Source organism: Ranitomeya variabilis, chromosome 1, assembly GCF_051348905.1.
Source record: "Ranitomeya variabilis isolate aRanVar5 chromosome 1, aRanVar5.hap1, whole genome shotgun sequence".
NCBI lineage: Eukaryota > Metazoa > Chordata > Amphibia > Anura > Dendrobatidae > Ranitomeya > Ranitomeya variabilis.
This window is the reverse complement of record NC_135232.1, coordinates 1,087,953,240-1,087,973,709: the sequence shown is the minus strand read 5'-3', so window position 1 is coordinate 1,087,973,709 and position 20,470 is coordinate 1,087,953,240. Positions and strand designations below refer to the sequence as shown.

Sequence of the window (20,470 nt, the reverse complement as noted above, 5' to 3'; positions counted from 1 at the left end):
TGATCTGTGGCAGGCGCTGTATGTGGGGTGTGATCTGTGTCAGGCGCTGTATGTGGGGTGTGATCTGTGGCAGGCGCTGTATGTGGGGTGTGATCTGTGGCAGGCGCTGTATGTGGGGTGTGATCTGTGGCAGGCGCTGTATGTGGGGTGTGATCTGTGGCAGGCGCTGTATGTGGGGTGTGATCTGTGGCAGGCGCTGTATGTGGGGTGTGAATTGTGGCAGGGACTGTAGGCAGCCTGTAGGACTATTTTTGGACCCTTATGTTCGCTGCCACCATCTTTTTAACGCAAGGTGAGAACAGGGATATATAAACATCAGGTCGCTGCTGGAAAACAATAAAAACAGCAAACTATTGTGAAGACATAAGCTGCACCAGCAGAGCCATTCCTGCAGAGCTCAGCTCTCCCGTCACCTGCGGCCGGATGACAGGGAATTAGTGCAGGTGAGCAGCGCCATCTGGAGTGTTCTGTCCTTCTCCGGCTGCCGTAGCGCGCCGGTGGTTTCTATGGTAACTGAGGAGGTTTGCGCTGTAGCTTCCCGGCTGCCGATGCTGACACAGGCCCGGTAAGTACCGGACATATCGGCGGATCGGTGCAGGGAGGCTGGAGCGGCCCCAGCGCTGCATGAATGTGATCTGTGCTATATGTCTCCTGGACGGCGGGGGGATGACCACCATGGATGCCGTTAGCTTATGGTGGTCGGTCCCAGCTTTCCCAGACCCCGGAATGTGAGCCGTGGCTGAGTATTGGGACTTCCTCCTGTCTGGAGAGGTCGCCTGAGTACTATGCAGCGGCGGACACGTATCCGCCCGTTATTCTGCCATCTGCAACTCCGTCCGGCGCCTCTTGCAGCAGTTGTCACTTTTTGGCCGCCAGGATTGCGCCTCTCCCGCCCTATAGACGGCTGGAACTTTATGTGTCACTTGTTGACGCGTCTGATCCTTAATACGACATTAATGATGATATCTAATATGATCTTCCCTGGCTCCGGTGTGGTACAGGTTCCGGTGGAGGCTCCGCTGTGATCTAGTTGCCGGCGGAGGCTCCGCTGTGATCTAGGTGCCGGCGGAGGCTCCGCTGTGATCTGGTGCCGGCGGAGGCTCCGCTGTGATCTAGGTGCCGGCGGAGGCTCCGCTGTGATCTAGGTGCCGTTGGAGGCTCCGCTGTGATCTAGGTGATGGCGGAGGCTCCGCAGTGATCTGGTGCCGTTGGAGGCTCCGCTGTGATCTAGGTGATGGCGGAGGCTCCGCTGTGATCTGGTGCCGTTGGAGGCTCCGGTGTGATCTAGGTGCCGTTGGAGGCTCCGCTGTGATCTAGGTGCCGTTGGAGGCTCCGCTGTGATCTAGGTGCCGTTGGAGGCTCCGCTGTGATCTGGTGCCGGCGGAGGCTCCGCTGTGATCTAGGTGCCGGTGGAGGCTCCGCTGTGATCTAGGTGCCGTTGGAGGCTCCGCTGTGATCTAGGTGCCGTTGGAGGCTCCGCTGTGATCTAGGTGCCGTTGGAGGCTCTGCTGTGATCTAGGTGCCGTTGGAGGCTCCGCTGTGATCTAGGTGCCGTTGGAGGCTCCGCTGTGATCTGGTGCCGTTGGAGGCTCCGCTGTGATCTGGTGCCGTTGGAGGCTCCGCTGTGATCTGGTGCCGTTGGAGGCTCTGCTGTGATCTGGTGGATGTAGTGATACGTCCTGTACCGGTGTCTTCTCTGTGTGAACGTCTTCTTTTTTCTTCTTTGTAGAACATTATGGTCTAATAATGTCGACGTCCTCCAGAGCCCAATCCAGGAGTGCAGCCACGAGAAGTAAGACGACCCCGGTGCCCTCCGCATCTGCAGCCCCGGCTGGAGCAAGTCGTGCGAAACCAAGCGACAAGCTGAACCCCAAGACGATAGATCCGGTGAGCGGCTGTGTGATCGCCACTGCATTACTGACGTAGGGTATTGGTATACACATATGCACATGGGGATGATGGTTTATTTATTTTTTTAATTGTTTAACCCCTTCCTGGAGTGTGATGTACCTGTGCGTCACGTATCGGGTGGGGGTGTGCGGCGTGGGCTCAGGAGCTGACCCTCCCACACCATGGGTGCCGGCTCTGCTATACGGCCGTCATCTCTAATATCCACAGAGCCGGCTCCGATCTTCTGTGTAATCTGGGGAACACAAGCTGTCACCTATGTACAGGATCAGTGATGATGGGTGGGGGGTCCGACCGCTCGTCTCCGCACAGATCGGTGGGATGGCTACTCGGTGGTGCAGATGTCCAACCACCGCTCTATTCTTTCCCTATGAAGCTGCCAAGAATAAATGGAGCCGAGATCCAGCATCCGACCCGGGGATAAAAGGGCCCCCATAGGGTAAAAATGGCCCTTTCTGAACGTTTCACTGCAGGTCCCAGCAGTCAGACCCCCACTATCAAAAATGGAGGGAATTCATTTTTTTCACCATTTTACACTTGGAATTTTTCTCTTATTTTTCAGTACGTGGGTCTGCTGTCATCACTTGAGCCGGTTGTATGGAGCGGTGGTCGGGCACTCAGAATCTATGGGGCTGAGGCCTGTAGCCCGGTCTCTGCTGGCTCAGCCCTGTAGACACTGAATTAATAGTAGGGCGCTTGCTAGACCACCGCTCCATTCTTGGGTTCCTTCACTCTGATCATGCACTGAGGAGGTCCGGGGGGCTTGGGACCGGCACATTAATGATCAATGTGGCCCCATAATCAGGTGCTTATCATCTACTGTATACTGTGGTTCGGTGATAAAAGTCACATTACTCCATTCTACACTGAATCAAGCCCGATTATCTCCTGTCCACGGAATGGATGATGAATGTGTGGTCGCTGCGGCTCCTCCTGTCGGACCCCTCAATCACTAGATCACTAGATCACATCCTCATTGCTCTTCACCCTCACAGCCTCAGTGAGGAGGCATAATGTGTGCGAGGAGGAGCAGAGAGCCAGCAGAGATGTGTTGGGTTCACACAGGGGGAGAATTTTATCCTTATTTTATCCTTTTCCCCTCACCGTTAGGGTATGCTCACACCAGCATATAACACAATGTGGCATGAGAATACAATCGCAGTATGCTGTAAGTGGTCCGATCAGATCCTGCACATGTATAGTAGTCTATGGGTGTGTGTGAAACATCGGACTACACTCAGATGTCATCTGAGTGCAGTCCAACATCAGCGGACTCAGACAATGGAGAAAATAAGTTCCCCATCTTCTCCACACCTGTGCTGTGAGAGGATCGGATGACACTAATGTAACGCTGACAGAGCTTGATCCGAGTGTCATCAGCATAATCGGCCCCATTCTCTCTGCGAGCCACCCCTTAAACTGAGATAGTGTGTTGTGGGAGCTGAGGTGGGCCGAGCATTTAGTTGAGATGCCTGACATCAGAGTAACAATAAATCGTTGTCTGTTTCCCACAGTAGCCGGCAGGATTTGGAAACCGACTTATCGTATGAATTTCCTGAGATTATAAATAAAAGCCGTAAAGTTACTGTATACTGCGCTGTATGTAGTTAGAAATGGGAAGTGGAACATTAAAGGGAATCTGTCAGAAGGTTTTTGCTATTTAATCTGAGGCCAGCATAATGTAGGGACAGAGAGCCTTATTCCAGCCTTATTCGGCTGTGTGCTGTAGTTTCAATACAATCAGTGTTTTATCAGCAGGAGACTATCAGTAGAGGACTAAGTGTCACGTGCACAGCAGTCCGGCTAATCTGTGTAACCCCACCCTCACCATTGGTTGGCAACTTGCTGACAATGCACAGCGCACACAGAAAGCTGCCAATCAGGGGTGTGGGTGGGGTTATACACAGCTCAGCATTCATAGCACTGCTACACCTACACCAGAAAAACAGGGATTTTGCCACAGCTGCACCAAGCAGCCCAGTAAGTGACACATCGCTGGAATCAGGGTCTCTGCCTCTACATCATGCTGCTCTCAGATGGTGCAGCAAACACCGCTGGCAGTCCCATTTTCCATATGTAAAAGATGAAAAAACAGCGGCACTCACCAGTTTGCTGAATAGACGTCTTTAATGTGTCTTCAGTCCATTATATGGATTATATTAAACACATACCAGGTAATAGTGAGGGTGCGGGGAGTGAAGGAGGACGACGGCCGTTTCGTGCAATTATCACTTCTACGGGTCCAACACCGCTGACAGCCTTTAGGGGCACATACCACGTGGGTCATAGCGGGTTCTGATTCCCCTTATGGATATTTATTGCAAAGGATCAAATCTGAGATGGGAAATTGATGTTAGCGATTGTCTCGGCAGCACGTGGATGACGTTTTCCAAGATCGGATGGACAATGTTGCGATTATGATTCTCAGCATGCGTGCTGTTCACTATCTCACGGCTGTATTCCACCCCGGCTCTGTCGCTCAGTATTAATCGGTGCCTTTTTGCTTGCAGTTTGCTGACACCCAGCGCTCGTCCTCCCCATTTGCAGCGATATATTCTAAAGGCGGCATTCCCTGCAGGTAACTTCACTATCTTCAGCTTTTACACAGGCAGAACTCTCCATTAAAGACGTTGTCGTCGGAGGTCACCAGAGTTCTAAGAGTCCTGAGTCTAATTCATGGGTCGCCATATCTTGGAGGCTCCCGGATGAATGAATTCCTTGTCTCAGTAATTAACTGCATTGTCTTTGCTCCTGTTCACTCCATGGTCAGGATCTGTTTTTTGTTTTTTTAAATGCTGGGTTCACAGAGCAAATTAAGGATCGGCCAAGTTACCAGTTTTTATAATTGTGAAACATGCAACTTGTTTCCCGTACATTCGTTAATGTTCCCAAGGGTTCTGGTAGTTCATGTCATTTTCTGACATGTTGTTGGAATATGTCAGTAGTAGTGATGAGCAAACTTGCATTGGATAAAGTGTTATATGAGCATGCTCGGGTGCTAACCCGAGTGACTTCGGCGTGCTTGAAAAATATGTATGAGTCCCCATACCTGCATGTGTTGCTGCTTGTTCTATAGCCTCAATACATGCAGGGATTGCCTAACTAATAGTATATACCCTGCTCAGAAAAATAAAGAGAACACTAAAATACCAAATCCTAGATATCACTGAATGAAATATTTCAGTTGCATATCTTTATTCATTACATAGTGCAATGTGTTGAGAACAATAAAACATAGAAATGATCAATGTAAATCAAAATTAATATTCCACGGAGGTTTGGAGTTGGAATGATGCTCAAAATCAAAGTGAAAGATCAAATTACAGGCTGATCCAACTTCAGTGGAAATTCCTCATGACAAGGAAATGATGCTCAGTAGTGTGAGTGGCCTTCACGTGCCTGTATGACCTCCCTACAAGCCTGGGCATGCTCCTGATGAGGTGGCGGATGGTCTCCTGAAGGATCTCCTCCCAGACCTAGACTAAAGTGGACTAAAGCATCCGCCAACTCCTGGACAGTCTGTGGTGCAACGTGACGTTGGTGGATGGTGCGAGACATGATGTCCCAGATGTGGTCAATCGGATTCAGGTCTGGGGAATGGGTGGGCCAGTCCATAGCTTCAATGCCTTCATCTTGCAGGAACTGCTGACACACTCCAGCCACATGAGGTCTGGCATTGTCCTGCATTAGGAGGAACCCAGGGCCAACTGCACCAGCATATGGTCTCACAAGGGGTCTGAGGATCTCATCTCGGTACCTAATGGCAGTCAGGCTACCTCTGGCGAGCACATGGAGGGCTGTGCGGCCCTCCAAAGAAATGCCACCCCACACTATTACTGACCCACTGCCAAACCGGTCATGCTGAAGGATATTTCAGGCAGCAGAACATTCTCCACGGCATCTCCAGACTCTGTCACGTGCTCAGTGTGAACCTGCTCTCATCCATGAAGAGCACAAGGCGCCATTGTTGAATCTGCCAGTCTTAGTTTTCTCTGCCCTGCACTGAGTCGGTCTGTAAGCTCAACACCCACTTGTGGACGTCGGGCCCTCATACCACCATCATGGAGTCTGTTTCTGACAGTTTGAGCAGACACATGGATGTTAGTGGCCTGCTGGAGGTCATATTGCAGGGCTCTGACCCTGCTCCTCCTGTTCCTCCTTGCACAAAGGAGGAGGTAGCGGTCCTGCTGCTGTGTTGTTGCCCTTCTACGGCCCATTACATGTCTCCTGGTGAACTGGCCTGTCTCCTGGTATCTGCTCCATGCTCTGGACACTACACTGACAGACACAGCCGCCCTTCTTGCTACAGCTCGCATTGATGTGCCATCTTGCATGAGCTGCACAACCAAAGCAACTTCTGTGAGTTGTAGACACCACTTCATGCTACTGTACATTGCCTCTAGGGGTGAAAGGTATGACAAAATGCTAAAGTGACCAAAACAGCCAAAAAGGATGAGAACAGAGAAATGGTCTGTGGTCTCCCCCCTCAGAACCACTCCTTTATAGGGTTGTCTTGCTAATTGCCGATCATTTCTACCTGTTGTCTGTCCCATTTGCACAACAGCAGGAGAAATGTATTCACAATCAGTGTTGCTTCATAACTGGACTGGTTAGACTTGGAGTTACATTGTGTTATTTAAGTGTTCCCTTTATTTTTTGAGCAGTGTATTTTATAAGGAGAGCTGGGGAGGCGGCTGTGAATACACAGTTGTGTGAAAGTGTTTGCCCCTTCCTGATTTCCTATTATTTTGCATGTTTGTCACACTTACATGTTTCAGATCACCAATCAAATTTAAATATTAGACAAAGATAACACAATAAAGCACAAAATGCAGTTTATAAATGAAGGTCTTTATTATTAAGGGGAAAAGAAATCCAAACCTACAGGGCCCTGTATAATTTACAGTAAGAGATGGGGAGGCTTCACTGTCTGTGAATATATAATTTACAGTAGATAAGAGTGGACCATACTCACAATCAGTCTTGAATGAAGTGCAATAATTTATTCATGTAGCAGGCACAAACAATATGTCAAAAGGCATAGAGACGTATGTAACACCGTACCTGAACATGGGATCGTCCTTCTCTTTTTACAGATACCACCAAGCTATGCAATATAGGGCAGTCTATGAAAGATGTTCATTTAGGCATTCACTTGGCTGTGGAGGTTCAATGTGGAGAAATGTAAAGTTATGCACCTGGGCACTAGTAATATGTGGGCATCGACTGTTTTAGGGGGAGTAGAACTAGGAGGGTCACTTGTAGAGAAGGATCCTTGTATACTTGTAGATCACAGATAACAGCGTGCAATGTCAATCAGCAGCTTCTGAAGCCACCAGGCTACTGTCATGTATTAGACAACACATGGACCTACAGGACGGGGATGTAATGCTACCACTTTACAACGTGTTAGTGCCACCTCATCTGGAATATGGCGTTATGTTCTGGGCACCAATATATAAAAAGGATGTCCTGAAGATAGAAAAGGTACAAAATTAATAACAGAATCTTAGATATGAGGAAAGATTAAATTTTATTACATTCATGCAATCTTGCTAAGGGGGAGGGGAGGCACGTGATTAACTCGTACACGTACATAAATGGCCTACACAAAAAAAAGTATGGTCAGGCACTGTCTCATGTAAAACTGCCTCACAAGACAAGATGGAGCTAGCTGCGCATGGAGAAAGAAAGATCCAGTCTCCAGAGTGTGCACATCTCCTTCACCTCACATCTCCTTCACCTCACATCTCCTTCACCTCACATCTCCTTCACCTCACATCTCCTTCACCTCACATCTCCTTCACCTCACATCTTTTTCACTGCTACATCTCCTTCACTGCACATCTCCTTCACCTCACATCTTCACCTCACATCTCCTTCACTGCACATCTCCTTCACTGCACATCTCCTTCACTGCACATCTCCTTCACCATAAGGACTATTGATCTGTGGAATGCTCTACTCAGGAGATGGTCACAGTGGGAATCGTCAATGGTTTAAAAAAAAGGCTTAGATGCTTTTTAGAATAAAATAGCATAAATACGTATTTATTTGTATAACGTTCATGTTCTGATTGATGATCCCAAGGATACTTGGGATCAGGAGGACAAATCTTGCTTTTTAGGGCCGGCTGGGTCATTCATTATGGAGGTACCTATACACCATTCCTTTATCCGTTCCCATCCATCTGGAGAACTTGATGGACCGTTGTCTTTTTTCCAACCTTGATAATTATGTAATTACTATGGATGACGGATAACTTTCTACTTGGGAAATAAGCCCTTAATAGATTCTTTCACAGCTTATTTTACATTTTATCATGAGTTTTTCCAATCAGTTACAGTCAAAACAGTTGTAGGCTGCTAAGTGTCACTTCTCCTCTCACTCCTGCACGGTTTCTTCCTCACAGGTTGGTCCATGGTTCTGTGAAGCATCGGTTACAATGGGAGCGTCCTCCAGAAACCGTTCCATTCGACCCTCTGCTCATCACTTTAGCTGAGGTAGACTGCACTTCACTGTACTGATTCTGTATTTCTCCATAGGCCAGCCGTGGTGGCAACTTTCTTGGTCTCCAGCAGCGGGTAGGTCTTTCTCTCTTTCAGTCACACATAAAAGGGATTTCCAGATTTCCACCACTGGGCACATGTTGTTTTTTACTTAAATGCATGTGCTTGAGGCTAAAATAATTTTCAAAATTGGGTTTTATTCAAAACTTTGCACTGGTTGTTTTTTACAGGTTCTTTGTTTTTTTGGCACCTTCATCTTTGGTGTGGTCTGTGATCATAAATCAGATGAGAGGAGCTCCGAAAGAGGCAGATAAGAATTACAAACTCCCTCTCAGATATCATAGTAAGCTCACTGACAGTCTTAGTTAAAGGGGTATTCTCATGTTATTAAATTGCTTTATTTAGTTAGACAGCATAGAAATAACCAAGTTTGCAACGGACTTGCTTTTTCTATCTGTTTTTATCTTACATAGTGTACAGCTGGTTAACAATGAGCTCAGCCAACATTGCCCATATCCTGGCCAAGCGTGTGCTCCATTACATTCCAGGACAGGAGTTAACTCCTAAGATTCCGTCAGCTCTATTGATTTCTAAACAGCAGTTATCTGCTCACCTCCCTAGTCTCTTATCTCCGCTCCTGAGCTGTTTTCAGTCCTGCACATTGAGGGTATGTGCACACGTCAGGATTTCTTGCAGAAATTTTCCTGCCAAAAAAACTGAAATTTCTGCCCGAAATCCGCATGCGTTTTTTTCGCGTTTTTGATGCGTTTTTTTGTGCGTTTTTTCCCAGATGCATAGAATTGCGGGAAAAACGCAGAAAATCCACAAAATTAATGAACATGCTCTTTTTTTACCGCAATGCACGGAAAAAAACGCATCCATGTGCACAAAACATGCAGAATGCATTCTAAATGATAGAATGCACAATGCATGCGTTTTTAATGAGTTTTTATAGCGTTTTTAGCGCGAAAAAACCTGAACGTGTGCACATAGCCTCATAAGCCCCCACTCCCAATGCAGTTCTCCTAATCATGGCTCTGTATGCTTTTTCAAATGCCCTGTTATCTCTATATGTATATAAAGTGATATATACACTTAAAGGGGTTGTCCAGGTTTGTGACTAAAGTCTGCAGTTACCCTATATGATCGTTGACCTCTGAAATCTCAGTTATCGCTGTCAGCATTTTCCAGTGTCGGCGACAAGAGAGGGCGGTCATATGACTGCAACTATACGATCACTTGTGTTGAGCGATGCCGCACACGTCTAGTTGAAATGTGGCCAGAAGTATGCAGATCACATACGTGCAGTCACGTGACCGCCCACTCTCTTCGCTGGCACTGGAGAACCCTAACCGTTCACAGTGTGGGATTTCAAAGGAGTGCAGTCTTTCATCACAAACCTGGACAACCCCTTTTATTTGTTGCAGCAGGACCAAGCTTCTGACCAGAACTGTCACTCAAAAAGTAGTTTTGGCCCCTTAGGCAACCAGGAAGTAAGGAGACTGCAGAGTTGTGCGCTGCTCAAGAGACAGCTTGACAATACCTATTTAATTCATTTTGCAGCCAGTTCTAGACAGTGCAACACAATTGCTATAGAAAGCCAGTGGTGCAGACATTTTCAATTAAATCCAGCTGCAAAAATGATTTTTATCCTCATTTACATGCATTTAATTAAAAAATATGTCTCCAAAGGTGGGCAACCTCCTTAAGAGAATTACACATCACACATCATTCACTTCTATTCTATTGATTGACTGTTGCAGTCATCATATTTATGGGTCATCAATATTAGTTCTGTGAGGGCCTGACACTCGGCGCCCCCCCACTGATCAGCTGTGTGCAGCTCCTGCTGGATGGACACAGTTTGCAGAGCTGGAGCAGCACGGCTCTGTATACTGATGGCCATTCTCAGGCGCTGCGGCTCAGCAATTATTGAAACAGGAGCTGAGCTGCAGTACCCGAGAATGACCACTACACGGTGTGTGGAGCTGTCAGGCCCCCACAGATCTGATATTGACCTATGCTAGGGATAAGTCATCAGTGTCTAAGTCCAGCACAGTGCCGTCACCTTCCTATATGACACGACTGGGCCATGATCTAGTAGTAATGTATTTATGGCTCGGTACATTATCATTTTTCGCAGCAGTTTTGAGCAGTCTGGAAAGCAGAGACATCACATGCGTCTCCTATCTAAAGTGCACAAGTGATTGATTGCCATTTACCATGAGCAGTGCGTCCCGCCATCTGTCAGCGCAGTAATTATTGTGAGGTGTCAGCCATTGGCGGATTGATCCTGTCCCATCACCAGCACTCTCTGTATCTGTCAGGCGCTGCGCAGTCTGGCTGAGTGCTGCTCCCGGAGTTATCTCCCCGGAGAATCGCATTAATGCTTCTCTTTTCTCAATGAGAGAATGTAAATGGCGACATGTAAGTGCCGTGTATCCCTGTGCACGTGATCTGGGCTGTGTCTCCTACAGCGGCTGTCAGGTAACCGGCGCCTTCTTTATAACGTCTTCCTTTTCCAGAGCTTGTCTTGGTTTATTATGTGATGTCTCTTCATTGTGTCACTGAGTCATAGAAAGAACAGCGTGGTTAGTGGCCTATGGAGGAACTGGGGCGAAGCGTTATCTGTGTCTTCACCATGTAAACAGACAGCACTATCTGTGCCGATATCATTTGCAGGGAGGCAGTACTGTACATGTACCTACATAATTTGCATCAAACCAGTGCTATCTGTACATATATAATTTACAGGGACGCAGTACTATATATGTATCTACATCATTTACAGCACGAGATAGGGAGCAAGCACTATCTGTGCCTACATATGTTACACTGAGACAGCACTATATTTATCTATATCATTTACAGGCAGGCAGCACGATCTATGGCTACATAGTTAGCAGGAAGGCAGTACTATTTGTGTGGCTACATAAATTGTAGGGAAGAAAGGAGGCAGCACAATCTGTAAATATATAATACAGGGAGGCAGCAATTTAGGTATCTATATTGTTTACTTTGAGTGACAGGGCAGCAGTGCTATAAGTAGCTACATTATTTAGAGGAGCAGATAGGAGGGCAGCACTATCTGTGCTTACAAAATGTACAGGGAGGCAGCGGTGTATGTATCGGCATCATTAATAGAGGCAGCACTAACTGTGCCGATATTTACAGGGAGGCGGTACTATATACTGTATGTATCTACATCATTTACAGTAAGAGAAGAGGAGCAAGCACTATCTGAGCCTTCAAATTTTATAGGGAGGCAGTACTATATATTTTCTTATTTACAGAGAGAGTCAGGAAGACAGCTCTATCTGTACTTACATAATTTACAGGAGGCAGAACTATTTAATGTATGTATCTACATATTGTACGTGGAGAGACAGGGAGGTGGCACTATCTGCATATAATTTACAGGTAGGCAGTATTGTATATGTATCTACATTATTTACAGAGAGAGAGTCAGGGGGGCAGCACTATCTGTACTTACATAATTTACAGGGAGGCAGAACTACTGTATGTATCTACATAATGTATGTGAAGAGACAGGGAGGTGGCACTATCTGTGCTTACATAATTTACAGGAGGCAGAACCATTTAATGTATGTATATACATAGTGTATGTGGAGAGACAGGGAGGTGGCACTATCTGCATATAATTTACAGGTAGGCAGTATATGTATCTACATTATTTACAGAGAGAGAGTCAGGGAGGCAGCACTATCTGTACTTATATAATTTACAGGGAGGCAGAACTACTGTATGTATCTACATAATGTACGTGAAGAGACAGGGAGGTGGCACTATCTGTGCTAAATAATTTGCAGAGGGGCAATGCAATATCTGATTACACTTTACAGTAACTGTGCCTACATCGTTGAGAGGGAGAGGAAGGACGACAGTTCTGTGTTTTCTCACCTCTTTCACGTGGCGCATACAGGGTGCATTGGCTGATTCCCCCCCGCCCAGTATTTCTGTCTGAATGTTGCATGTTAGTGTGAAGTCATTGTGCTGCCCGGGCCTTAAAGGAGACCTGATTATTATCAATCCTTAAAATTTACAGGTGTTCTCCTTTATTTCTCCTGCTCAGGGTCTCAAGGAAACCAAACACCCATACACGTTTGTATCCCAGGAAGGCTTCAGGGAATTACTGATGGTTCCTGGTGCTGCAGAAAAAGCTCTGCCCATCTTACCCAAAGTTGCCGCTGCTTTGAAAGGTGCCCTCGTATGTATTCCCCATATTGCCCTTCATTAGAAGTGCCGTACATAGATAATGTATTATTCTGCCAGATGACAAATCCAGCTCTGCTTCATCTGTTACTTGTATCGGAAACGCCTGATTAAAATACTTCCATCTGGATTGATGGTTTTCTCCCGATGAGATAAACCACAGTGAGCGCATTTACCTATTTATAGGGCTTTTCTGTAATAGACGATTGAGGTGCAAACAATATCCTGCTGATATTTGAAGCTTAACTTTATAGGACTTCGCTTTACTATACAGAGGACCCCTGAAAATAAAGCATATCACAATCAGTGGCCGAAATAGTCAGGACCGAAAGTGTTGGCACCATTGAAAATGAAGTATCGTATTTCTCCCAGAAAATTGTTGCAATTACACGTTTTGTTATACTCCTGTTTATTTCCTTTGTGCGTATTGGAACAACACAAAAAAACAGAAAAAAAGGCAAATTGGATATAATTTCACACAAAACCCCAAAAACGGGCCTGTCAAAATTGTTGGCTTCTTTCCAAAAATGTGGGTAAACAACTTTGTTTCAAGCATGTGATGCTCGTTCAGATTCACCTGTGGCAAGTAACAGGTGTGGGCAATATGAAAATCTCACCTGAAACCACATAAAAAGGGGAGAAGTTGACTTAATCTTTGTATTGTGTGTCTGTGTGTGCCACATTAAGCATATAGAACAGAAAGTAGGAGAGAACTGTCCAAGACCTTGAGAACCAAAATTGTTGAACAATATCAACAATCTCAAGGTTGCAAGTCCATCTACAGAGATCTTGATGTTTCTTTGTCCACGGTGCGCAACATAATTAAGAAGTTTGCAACCCATGGCACTGTAACTAATCTCCCTTGACGTGGACGGCAGAGAAAAAATGATGAAAGGTTGTAAGGCAGGATAGTCTGGATGGTGGATAAGCAGCCCCAATGAAGTCCCAAAGAAATTCAAGCTGTCCTGCAGGCTCAGGGAGTATCAGTGTCACTGCGAAGTATTCGTCAACATTTGAATGAAATTAAACGCTATGGCAGGAGACTGAGAAGGACCCCACTGCTGGCACAGAAACATAAAAAAGCTAGACTGCAGTTTGCCAAAATGTACGTGAGTAAGCTAAAATCCTTCTGGGAAAGTGTCTTGGGGACAGATGAGACCAAAATAGAGCTTTTTGGTAAAGCACATCATTCTACTGTTTACCGAAAACGGAATGAGGCCTGCAAAGAAAATAACACACCACCTACAGTCAAATATGGTGGAGGTTCAAAGATATTTTGGGGTTGTTTTGCAGCCTCTGGCACTGGATGCTTTGATTGTGTGCAAGTCATAATGACATCTGTAGCTTACCAAAGGATTTTGGGTCACAATGTAGTGCACAGTGTCATCAAGTTGAGTTTGGGTCCTAGGTCATGGGTCTTCCAGCTGGACAATGACCCCAAAAATACTTAAAGAACCACCCCAAAATGGATGGAAACAAAGCGCTGGAGAGTTCTGATGTGGCCAGCAATGAATCTGGATCTAAATCCCAGTGAAAAGCTGTGTTGGTAGAAGGCGCCTTCAAATATGAGAGGCCTGGAGCAGTCTGCAAAAGAAGAGAGGTCCAAAATTCCAGTTGAGAGGTGTAAGAAGCTTGTGATGGTTATAGAAAGAGATTGATTGCAGTTATTTAACTTATTTATTCTAAAGGGTGTGCAACCAAATATTAATTTGAGGGAGCCAACAATGTTGTCCAGCCCGTTTTAGGGGTTTTTGTGTGAAATTATGTCCAAATTGCCATTTTTTTTTTCCTCTCTGTTTTTTTCCGTTGTCCCAATACACACAAAGGAAATAAACATGTATCACAAAATGTGTAATTACAATAATGTACCAACACTTTCCGCCGTGACTGTCTGCTGTGGTGTGTCTGTACAGTCTCATACATCAGAGGTATGATCTGAAGGAAAATGTAAAATTATTCTACATGCGTTCTAGGAGTCCTTTATTTTTCCTCTCCCTCCTTCTTAAAGGCCCCTGATTATTACAGTCTGTCTGGGACATAGCCTAGAATAAGAAATTCTCTCCCTCACTGCTATTTGCTATAGAAACTCAGGCAGGTCTTAATCCCCCGCAGGAAGTTTTATGAGTGGTCTTTTTTCTGCCATTAATCTAATTAATGGGAATCTATCAGCAGGTATTTACTATTTAATCAGCGGCATAATGTAGGGGCAGAGAGCCTTATTCCACCGATGTGTCACTTTCTCAGCAGCTTGCTGTAGTTTTAATTATGTCAGTATTTTATCAGCAGGAGATTATCACTGCAGGACTAGATGTCACATGCCAGGCAGTCCAGCTAATCTGTGTAATCCTGCCCCTAGCACTGATTGGCAGCTTGTAAACATCTGCCAATCAGAGGTGTGGGCGGGGTTATACACAGCTCAGCATTCCTAGCACTACATCTGCAGCAGAGATAACCGGGATTTTATCAAAACTTCACCAAGCAGCCAAGTAAGTGAATTACGGCTGGATTCGGGATCTCTGCCCCTACTTCATGCTGCTCTCAGATTCCGTTTAAGTATCACATTTAATCTGCTCACTGCAGAACTGTAGATAGAAACATCTTTCTGCCCTGATTGTCAGGGACGCAGCAGTGTACACTGGAAAGATTGGAAGGGACTGACTGTCCTGTCAGCTGCCAGAAGGTGAAGGGGACTTATTCCAACAATTACCAAGAAAAGGGAAGCAAAAAAAATAGAAAAGTCAAGCACATTTAGAATCTCATATTTAGCATAGAACTTGTGATGCAAGCCCTGAATAACTGTTAATCCAGAGGGATTTGTGTAATAAATATATATATGCTGTATTTCCATGTTCATTCACAATTTTCTTTGTTTAACCCCCAGGTACATGCTGATGGGGGAGTTTTTGAGAGAGGACTGAATGGTTTGGTGCAGATGAGCACTGTTGTGGGGCCGCATCTGAATATTCATCTGAAGAATCTACTAACCAGTGTGAGTAGGAGAAAGCTGCAAATTATACACTTACAATGGGATCTATGTTTCCACAGCACACGTAGCTCATTATCAGGGTATGTGCACACGTCAGGATTTCTTCAGGATTTTTTTGCGTGTTTTTTACGGATTTCCCCTATAAAAACGCTATAATGCCGCATAAAAAACGCATACATTATGCATCCTATCATTTAGAATGCATTCTGCATTTTTTCCGCAAAAAAAAACGCAATCCGGAAAAAGAAGCAACATGTTCATTATTTTTGCTGATTTTTTGCGGATTTCCCATGAAATTGGAGTGTCAGGAGAAAAACACAATAAATCCGCAAAAAAACGCGCAAAAAAAAAACCACGCATGCGGATTTCTGGCAGAAATGTCCGGATTTTGTCAGGAAAATTTCTGCAAGAAATCCTGACGTGTGCACATACCCTTAGTGTATCTGTTGCCCGTTATCAGTGTATCTGATGCCCGTTATCAGTGTATCTGATGCCCGTTATCAGTGTATCTGATGCCCGTTATTAGTGTATCTGATGCCCGTTATTAGTGTATCTGATGCCCGTTATTAGTGTATCTGATGCCCGTTATTAGTGTATCTGATGCCCGTTATTAGTGTATCTGATGCCCGTTATTAGTGTATCTGATGCCCGTTATTAGTGTATCTGATGCCCGTTATCAGTGTATCTGATGCCCGTTATTAGTGTATCTGATGCCCGTTATTAGTGTATCTGATGCCCATTATTAGTGTACCTGATGCTCATTGTTGGTGTAGCTGATGCTCATTGTTGGTGTAGCTGATGCCCATTATTAGTGTATCTGATGCTTAGGCTGGTATTGTACATATCGGACTATGGCACATCCTCCATCCCATCTGCAGTCTCACTGGGCGTCTTTGCTGGCTCTTTTTTAGGACAACATGAAGTCCCGTTTTCCTAGGACAGTTCATTATTAGTTTTCTTGAATAAAATAATTAATATTTTGTACAATTTATGTGAGAAATATTCGAGACTAAACACTTTTTCTGTCTTGATTGGAAAGATCCCGGTTGGTTTGTTTGTTTTAGACCTATACATTATTCACACTTGTGTTAAAGGGCCACACGTGAAGTAACAAGCTTTTATATCGTGGGCAGATTCAGCAAAGTTCACATTTAAAGGCATTTTCTCATCTATTTAATCAAGTTCTTGGTGACTTTATGTAGTCTTGTGTTTAAAGCAGGAGACGCAAAGTTTCATCTGTCTGTCCCTCCATTAAATTAAATAAGGGAATTAAGGGAAATTTTTCCCTTGACCTCCAGGGAGGCTCCAGCCGAAGCTCCATAGCTTTTATTATATAGATCACAGGTGTAGACCCCCAGAGTGCCTAGGGTGGGACATCAGTGTTATACCCTGTATCGCCACATTATGGGCTAGGCTACGTGAATTTTCATCCTCACTGAACTTCTTTCAGGGGGCCGAACAAGGGTTATTCTGATGGGTCAATGTCAGGACTGAAGGCCGATACTTCAACATCTCAAAATGAAGTCCAGCTCCTTCTTTATGGCCGCCACTTGTGCACCCTTCCTTGAACTTCTCCATCCATTCTTACATATTTCTTCACAATAAAACATTTTCTCCATAATGTGCACAACATCTTCCAGATATACCGGCACCTGACTCTCCCTCTGACTGCACGCTGTCCTTCTTTCTTGCAAATCACAAGTGGGGCAGCCATTGTTTCTCGTCAGAAGTACACTGACGTAACGCGTTTCACCCTGCGCAGCAGCGACCGGGGAGACAGCGGCCTCGTGCAGAAAGCTGATGAGACATTGCAGCCTCAGGAGCTATAATATAACCTGAATATGGCCTGTTTGTGACTGTTCCTTGTAGCTATACTTTACTGTGTATGATGCATATCGGTGGGCAGCGTGCTCATCGCATCTTTTCCTGCATTTTTTATATTAGCTTTCCAAAAGACTAATGGACAGGAAATACAAGGATGGAGTCACATCTGCGTTACAGAAGCTTGAACAGTACGGAGGAAAGGTAAATGTGTGCTGTGCGGCCTTCTTATACACAATGTGAGTAAAGGCACAGCGCAGGGGATGGCTCACGCATCATTATCTTATTTCTCAGCACTAGTGATGAGCGAGTGTACATTAAATGCTCAGGTTTTCCCGAGCACACTCGGGTGGTCTCTGAGTATTTGTGACTGCTCGGAGATTTAGTTTTCATCGCGGCAGCTGAATGATTTACAGCTACTAGACAGCTTGATTACATGTGGGGGTTCCCTAGCAACCAGGCAATCCCCACATGTACTCAGGCTGGCTTATAGCCGTAAATCATGCAGCTGCGGCAAGGAAAACAAAAATCTCTGAGCAGCCACAAATACTCAGAGACCACCCGAGCGTGCTGGGGAAAACCTGAGCAACGAGTACACTCGCTTATCACTACTCCGCACCTTATCTTCTCTTGAGGACCATGCCGATCCCTCCAGTGCAAGTAATAGTGGGAGTGTGACACAATATGCACATCACTGTTATTTACATAGACCCTGTATAGATGGGCACCATGGAATAGCAGAGTACATGGGCAAGCACGTGGAACAGTCTACAATTTGTTAGGATTGTCTGGTTGCACATTTGGCTCAAGAATCAGCAGAACTTAGCGGAATCATGAGATGGGTTTGTCATACGATGCATGGTAGACCTGGATTCCAGTAGAGTTGTAGAGCGAAGCCCCCATAACTATCTGAACCCTCAGGCGGACTAAAATGGTTTAAGCTGGTGCCATCAGAGGGGCGCGCTAAGTTAGGGTTGTGTTACTATAAACTTTGGTCCATCTACACATTGTGTAGCTTCGAAGTACTATGAATATGAGGGTCCATAATACATGGCCATGGCACCCACAGAAGTCCTTGTGGTCTTCTGGTCCCTCCATGTGTCGCTGCTTACATCGAGGCACAGAGGGTTTTTTTGTTACAGATTAATATGGAGTCAGTGGAAAGAAAACGGTCCTTTATTTCTGGCGTATTCCTCTGGGGGGCACAATACCTTAGTGATGAACCATGTGTTGGCACCTAGGGCGCCTACAGGTCTGTAAACGTGAAGTTATGAGGCCCCTGTACAGACGCCTTTATCATGGATTTTCTATATGCATGAAGCCTCATCACAGAGCAATGTGTACAGTAGAATACATTTTTAGTTTATTTTATTAAAAGTTAATTTAACGATTTCTTTGTTTTCTCCTGTACAGGAAAGTCTTGGAATAATCAAATCTAAAATACCAACCTACTGCTCTATATACAGCTGATGGATGGATAACAGCGGATCCAGAGAAATAATATCTGCCGCAATCCTGACGTCAACCTGGAGATTTCACATAAACTCCTAATTAAACCAGAGCCAGAAAAATCAATGAAACCATCTTTATTGATGCATTATAAAAAAAATACTTTATGCCCATTTAATGAAATTTGCAGGATATGACACTCCATGACATCAGGAATCAGACCGAGACTTAAGGGGACACCTGGATGCAATTAATGTGTTTGAGGATATCATATACCACACAATGGCACTATGGGGCTTCTGGTGGTATGTGATTACTCTTTAGCCAGTAATAAAGAGGCTCCTACAGCTTGTGTTAGCTTAAATGGAATGGATTTATAAATAAAGTAATAAAACATGGAAAAAATGGTTAGGAATACATCCTAATAGTTTAGATCCAACTCTTAATAAACCACCCATTTCACAAACATCAAAAGTGTTACATGGTATGATAATAACTCAATAATACCAAAGTATGTGTGGAGGAACCAGGGATCGTCTACTCTGGATGTGGGTTTCGCCAAAAATGCTTCATCTGGAGGCATTGAGTGCTAGTAAAGATTATATTTACCTTAATGTTTAACCAAATGGTTGTCCAAGACTTTTATATTCTTAGAGAAGGTCTTCAATATCAGATTGATGGTGGTCTGACACCCAGTACCCCCAACCGATCATTGGGGTGCAGCTTTCCTCGTGGCCAGATGTAAGCTCCCATCATCCTAGATGATGATGATCCATTACAGGTACCTTCGCATGGTGATGCTGATGTACAGGTCCCACCCGGCACCAATCACACTATTGTAACATTTCCTGGCCATGTGCTATGGGAGGAGTGGCTGCATTCTGCAGTTTCCACTATGCATTTTCCTAAAGCTGCTGTGCCCTGGATACATGAGTAAAGTCTGATGGAACATGTCGGCTCTCGCTTCTCCTTTCAATGAATAAACCCCGCAGATCCTCAGGATGTACGGTAATCTCCGGGGCTCCCCGTGTGCAAAATCATTCGATATCACCTTAAACCCAGTATTTTCCCTAAAAAATGCCTCCTGATCGTGTCTAAGGTACAGTTTATCCCCCGGTATTTCCTGCATTTGTGAAGAATCGTCGCTGTATTATCATCACCGTGGAGCTGTGGCTATAAAGTTATAAAAGAGTTTGCCTTAATAGTTCCCAAAAGAAACCAAGTATTTTTGTATCAATTAAAATCGTTTCTTGTCATTTATAAAATCGTTAGAAATCATTATTATCAGATTAAGATTAAAAGGGGGGTTCACAGTCCTATACCCCGAACAATAAAATGCACGTTATCACTGAGCCATGTCTGATATTAGTCATCTGGTTATTCCAGTATTATGTTAGTGGGTATAAAAAAAAAAATACAACTATAAGTCCATGAGTGAACTGATGCAGAATGTGCCTGTACAAAGAGACGGTGATGAATGATCCACTATTGCGTGAACTTAGTGACCTCACAATGTGGAATAATATCATCAACCTACTGACGTTGCTGCCAATATTACAAGTTG

The 20,470-nt window shown here is 44.9% G+C and overlaps 1 protein-coding gene across 3 annotated transcripts; it reads left to right on the top strand.

Moving 5' to 3' along the window:
* Nucleotides 1-424: 424 nt before the first annotated feature.
* Nucleotides 425-20,171, top strand: PACRGL (parkin coregulated like). 3 transcript variants are annotated; one of them, XM_077279969.1, is made up of 8 exons: nt 425-565; nt 1,730-1,887; nt 4,419-4,486; nt 8,321-8,411; nt 12,511-12,645; nt 15,532-15,639; nt 17,581-17,661; nt 18,871-20,171. In XM_077279969.1, exons 2-8 carry the CDS (start codon nt 1,747-1,749, stop codon nt 18,925-18,927), a joined length of 681 nt encoding a protein of 226 aa, XP_077136084.1. In that variant the 5' UTR covers nt 425-565; nt 1,730-1,746; the 3' UTR covers nt 18,928-20,171. The 3 variants fall into 3 exon arrangements, with proteins under 3 accessions (XP_077136084.1, XP_077136086.1, XP_077136085.1); XM_077279970.1 differs by having other exon boundaries at nt 559-728; XM_077279971.1 differs by lacking the exon at nt 12,511-12,645.
* Nucleotides 20,172-20,470: the final 299 nt, after the last annotated feature.

What these genes read in the sequence shown, in the direction of transcription:
- PACRGL (XM_077279969.1), top strand. Translation starts at nt 1,747, where the DNA reads ATGTCGACGTCCTCCAGAGCCCAATCCAGGAGTGCAGCCACGAGAAGT. An exon ending in TGCTCATCACTTTAGCTGAG is followed by an intron (nt 8,412 to 12,510) that starts GTAGACTGCACT and finishes TCTCCTGCTCAG; the next exon opens with GGTCTCAAGGAAACCAAACA. An exon ending in CTGCTTTGAAAGGTGCCCTC is followed by an intron (nt 12,646 to 15,531) that starts GTATGTATTCCC and finishes TTTAACCCCCAG; the next exon opens with GTACATGCTGATGGGGGAGT.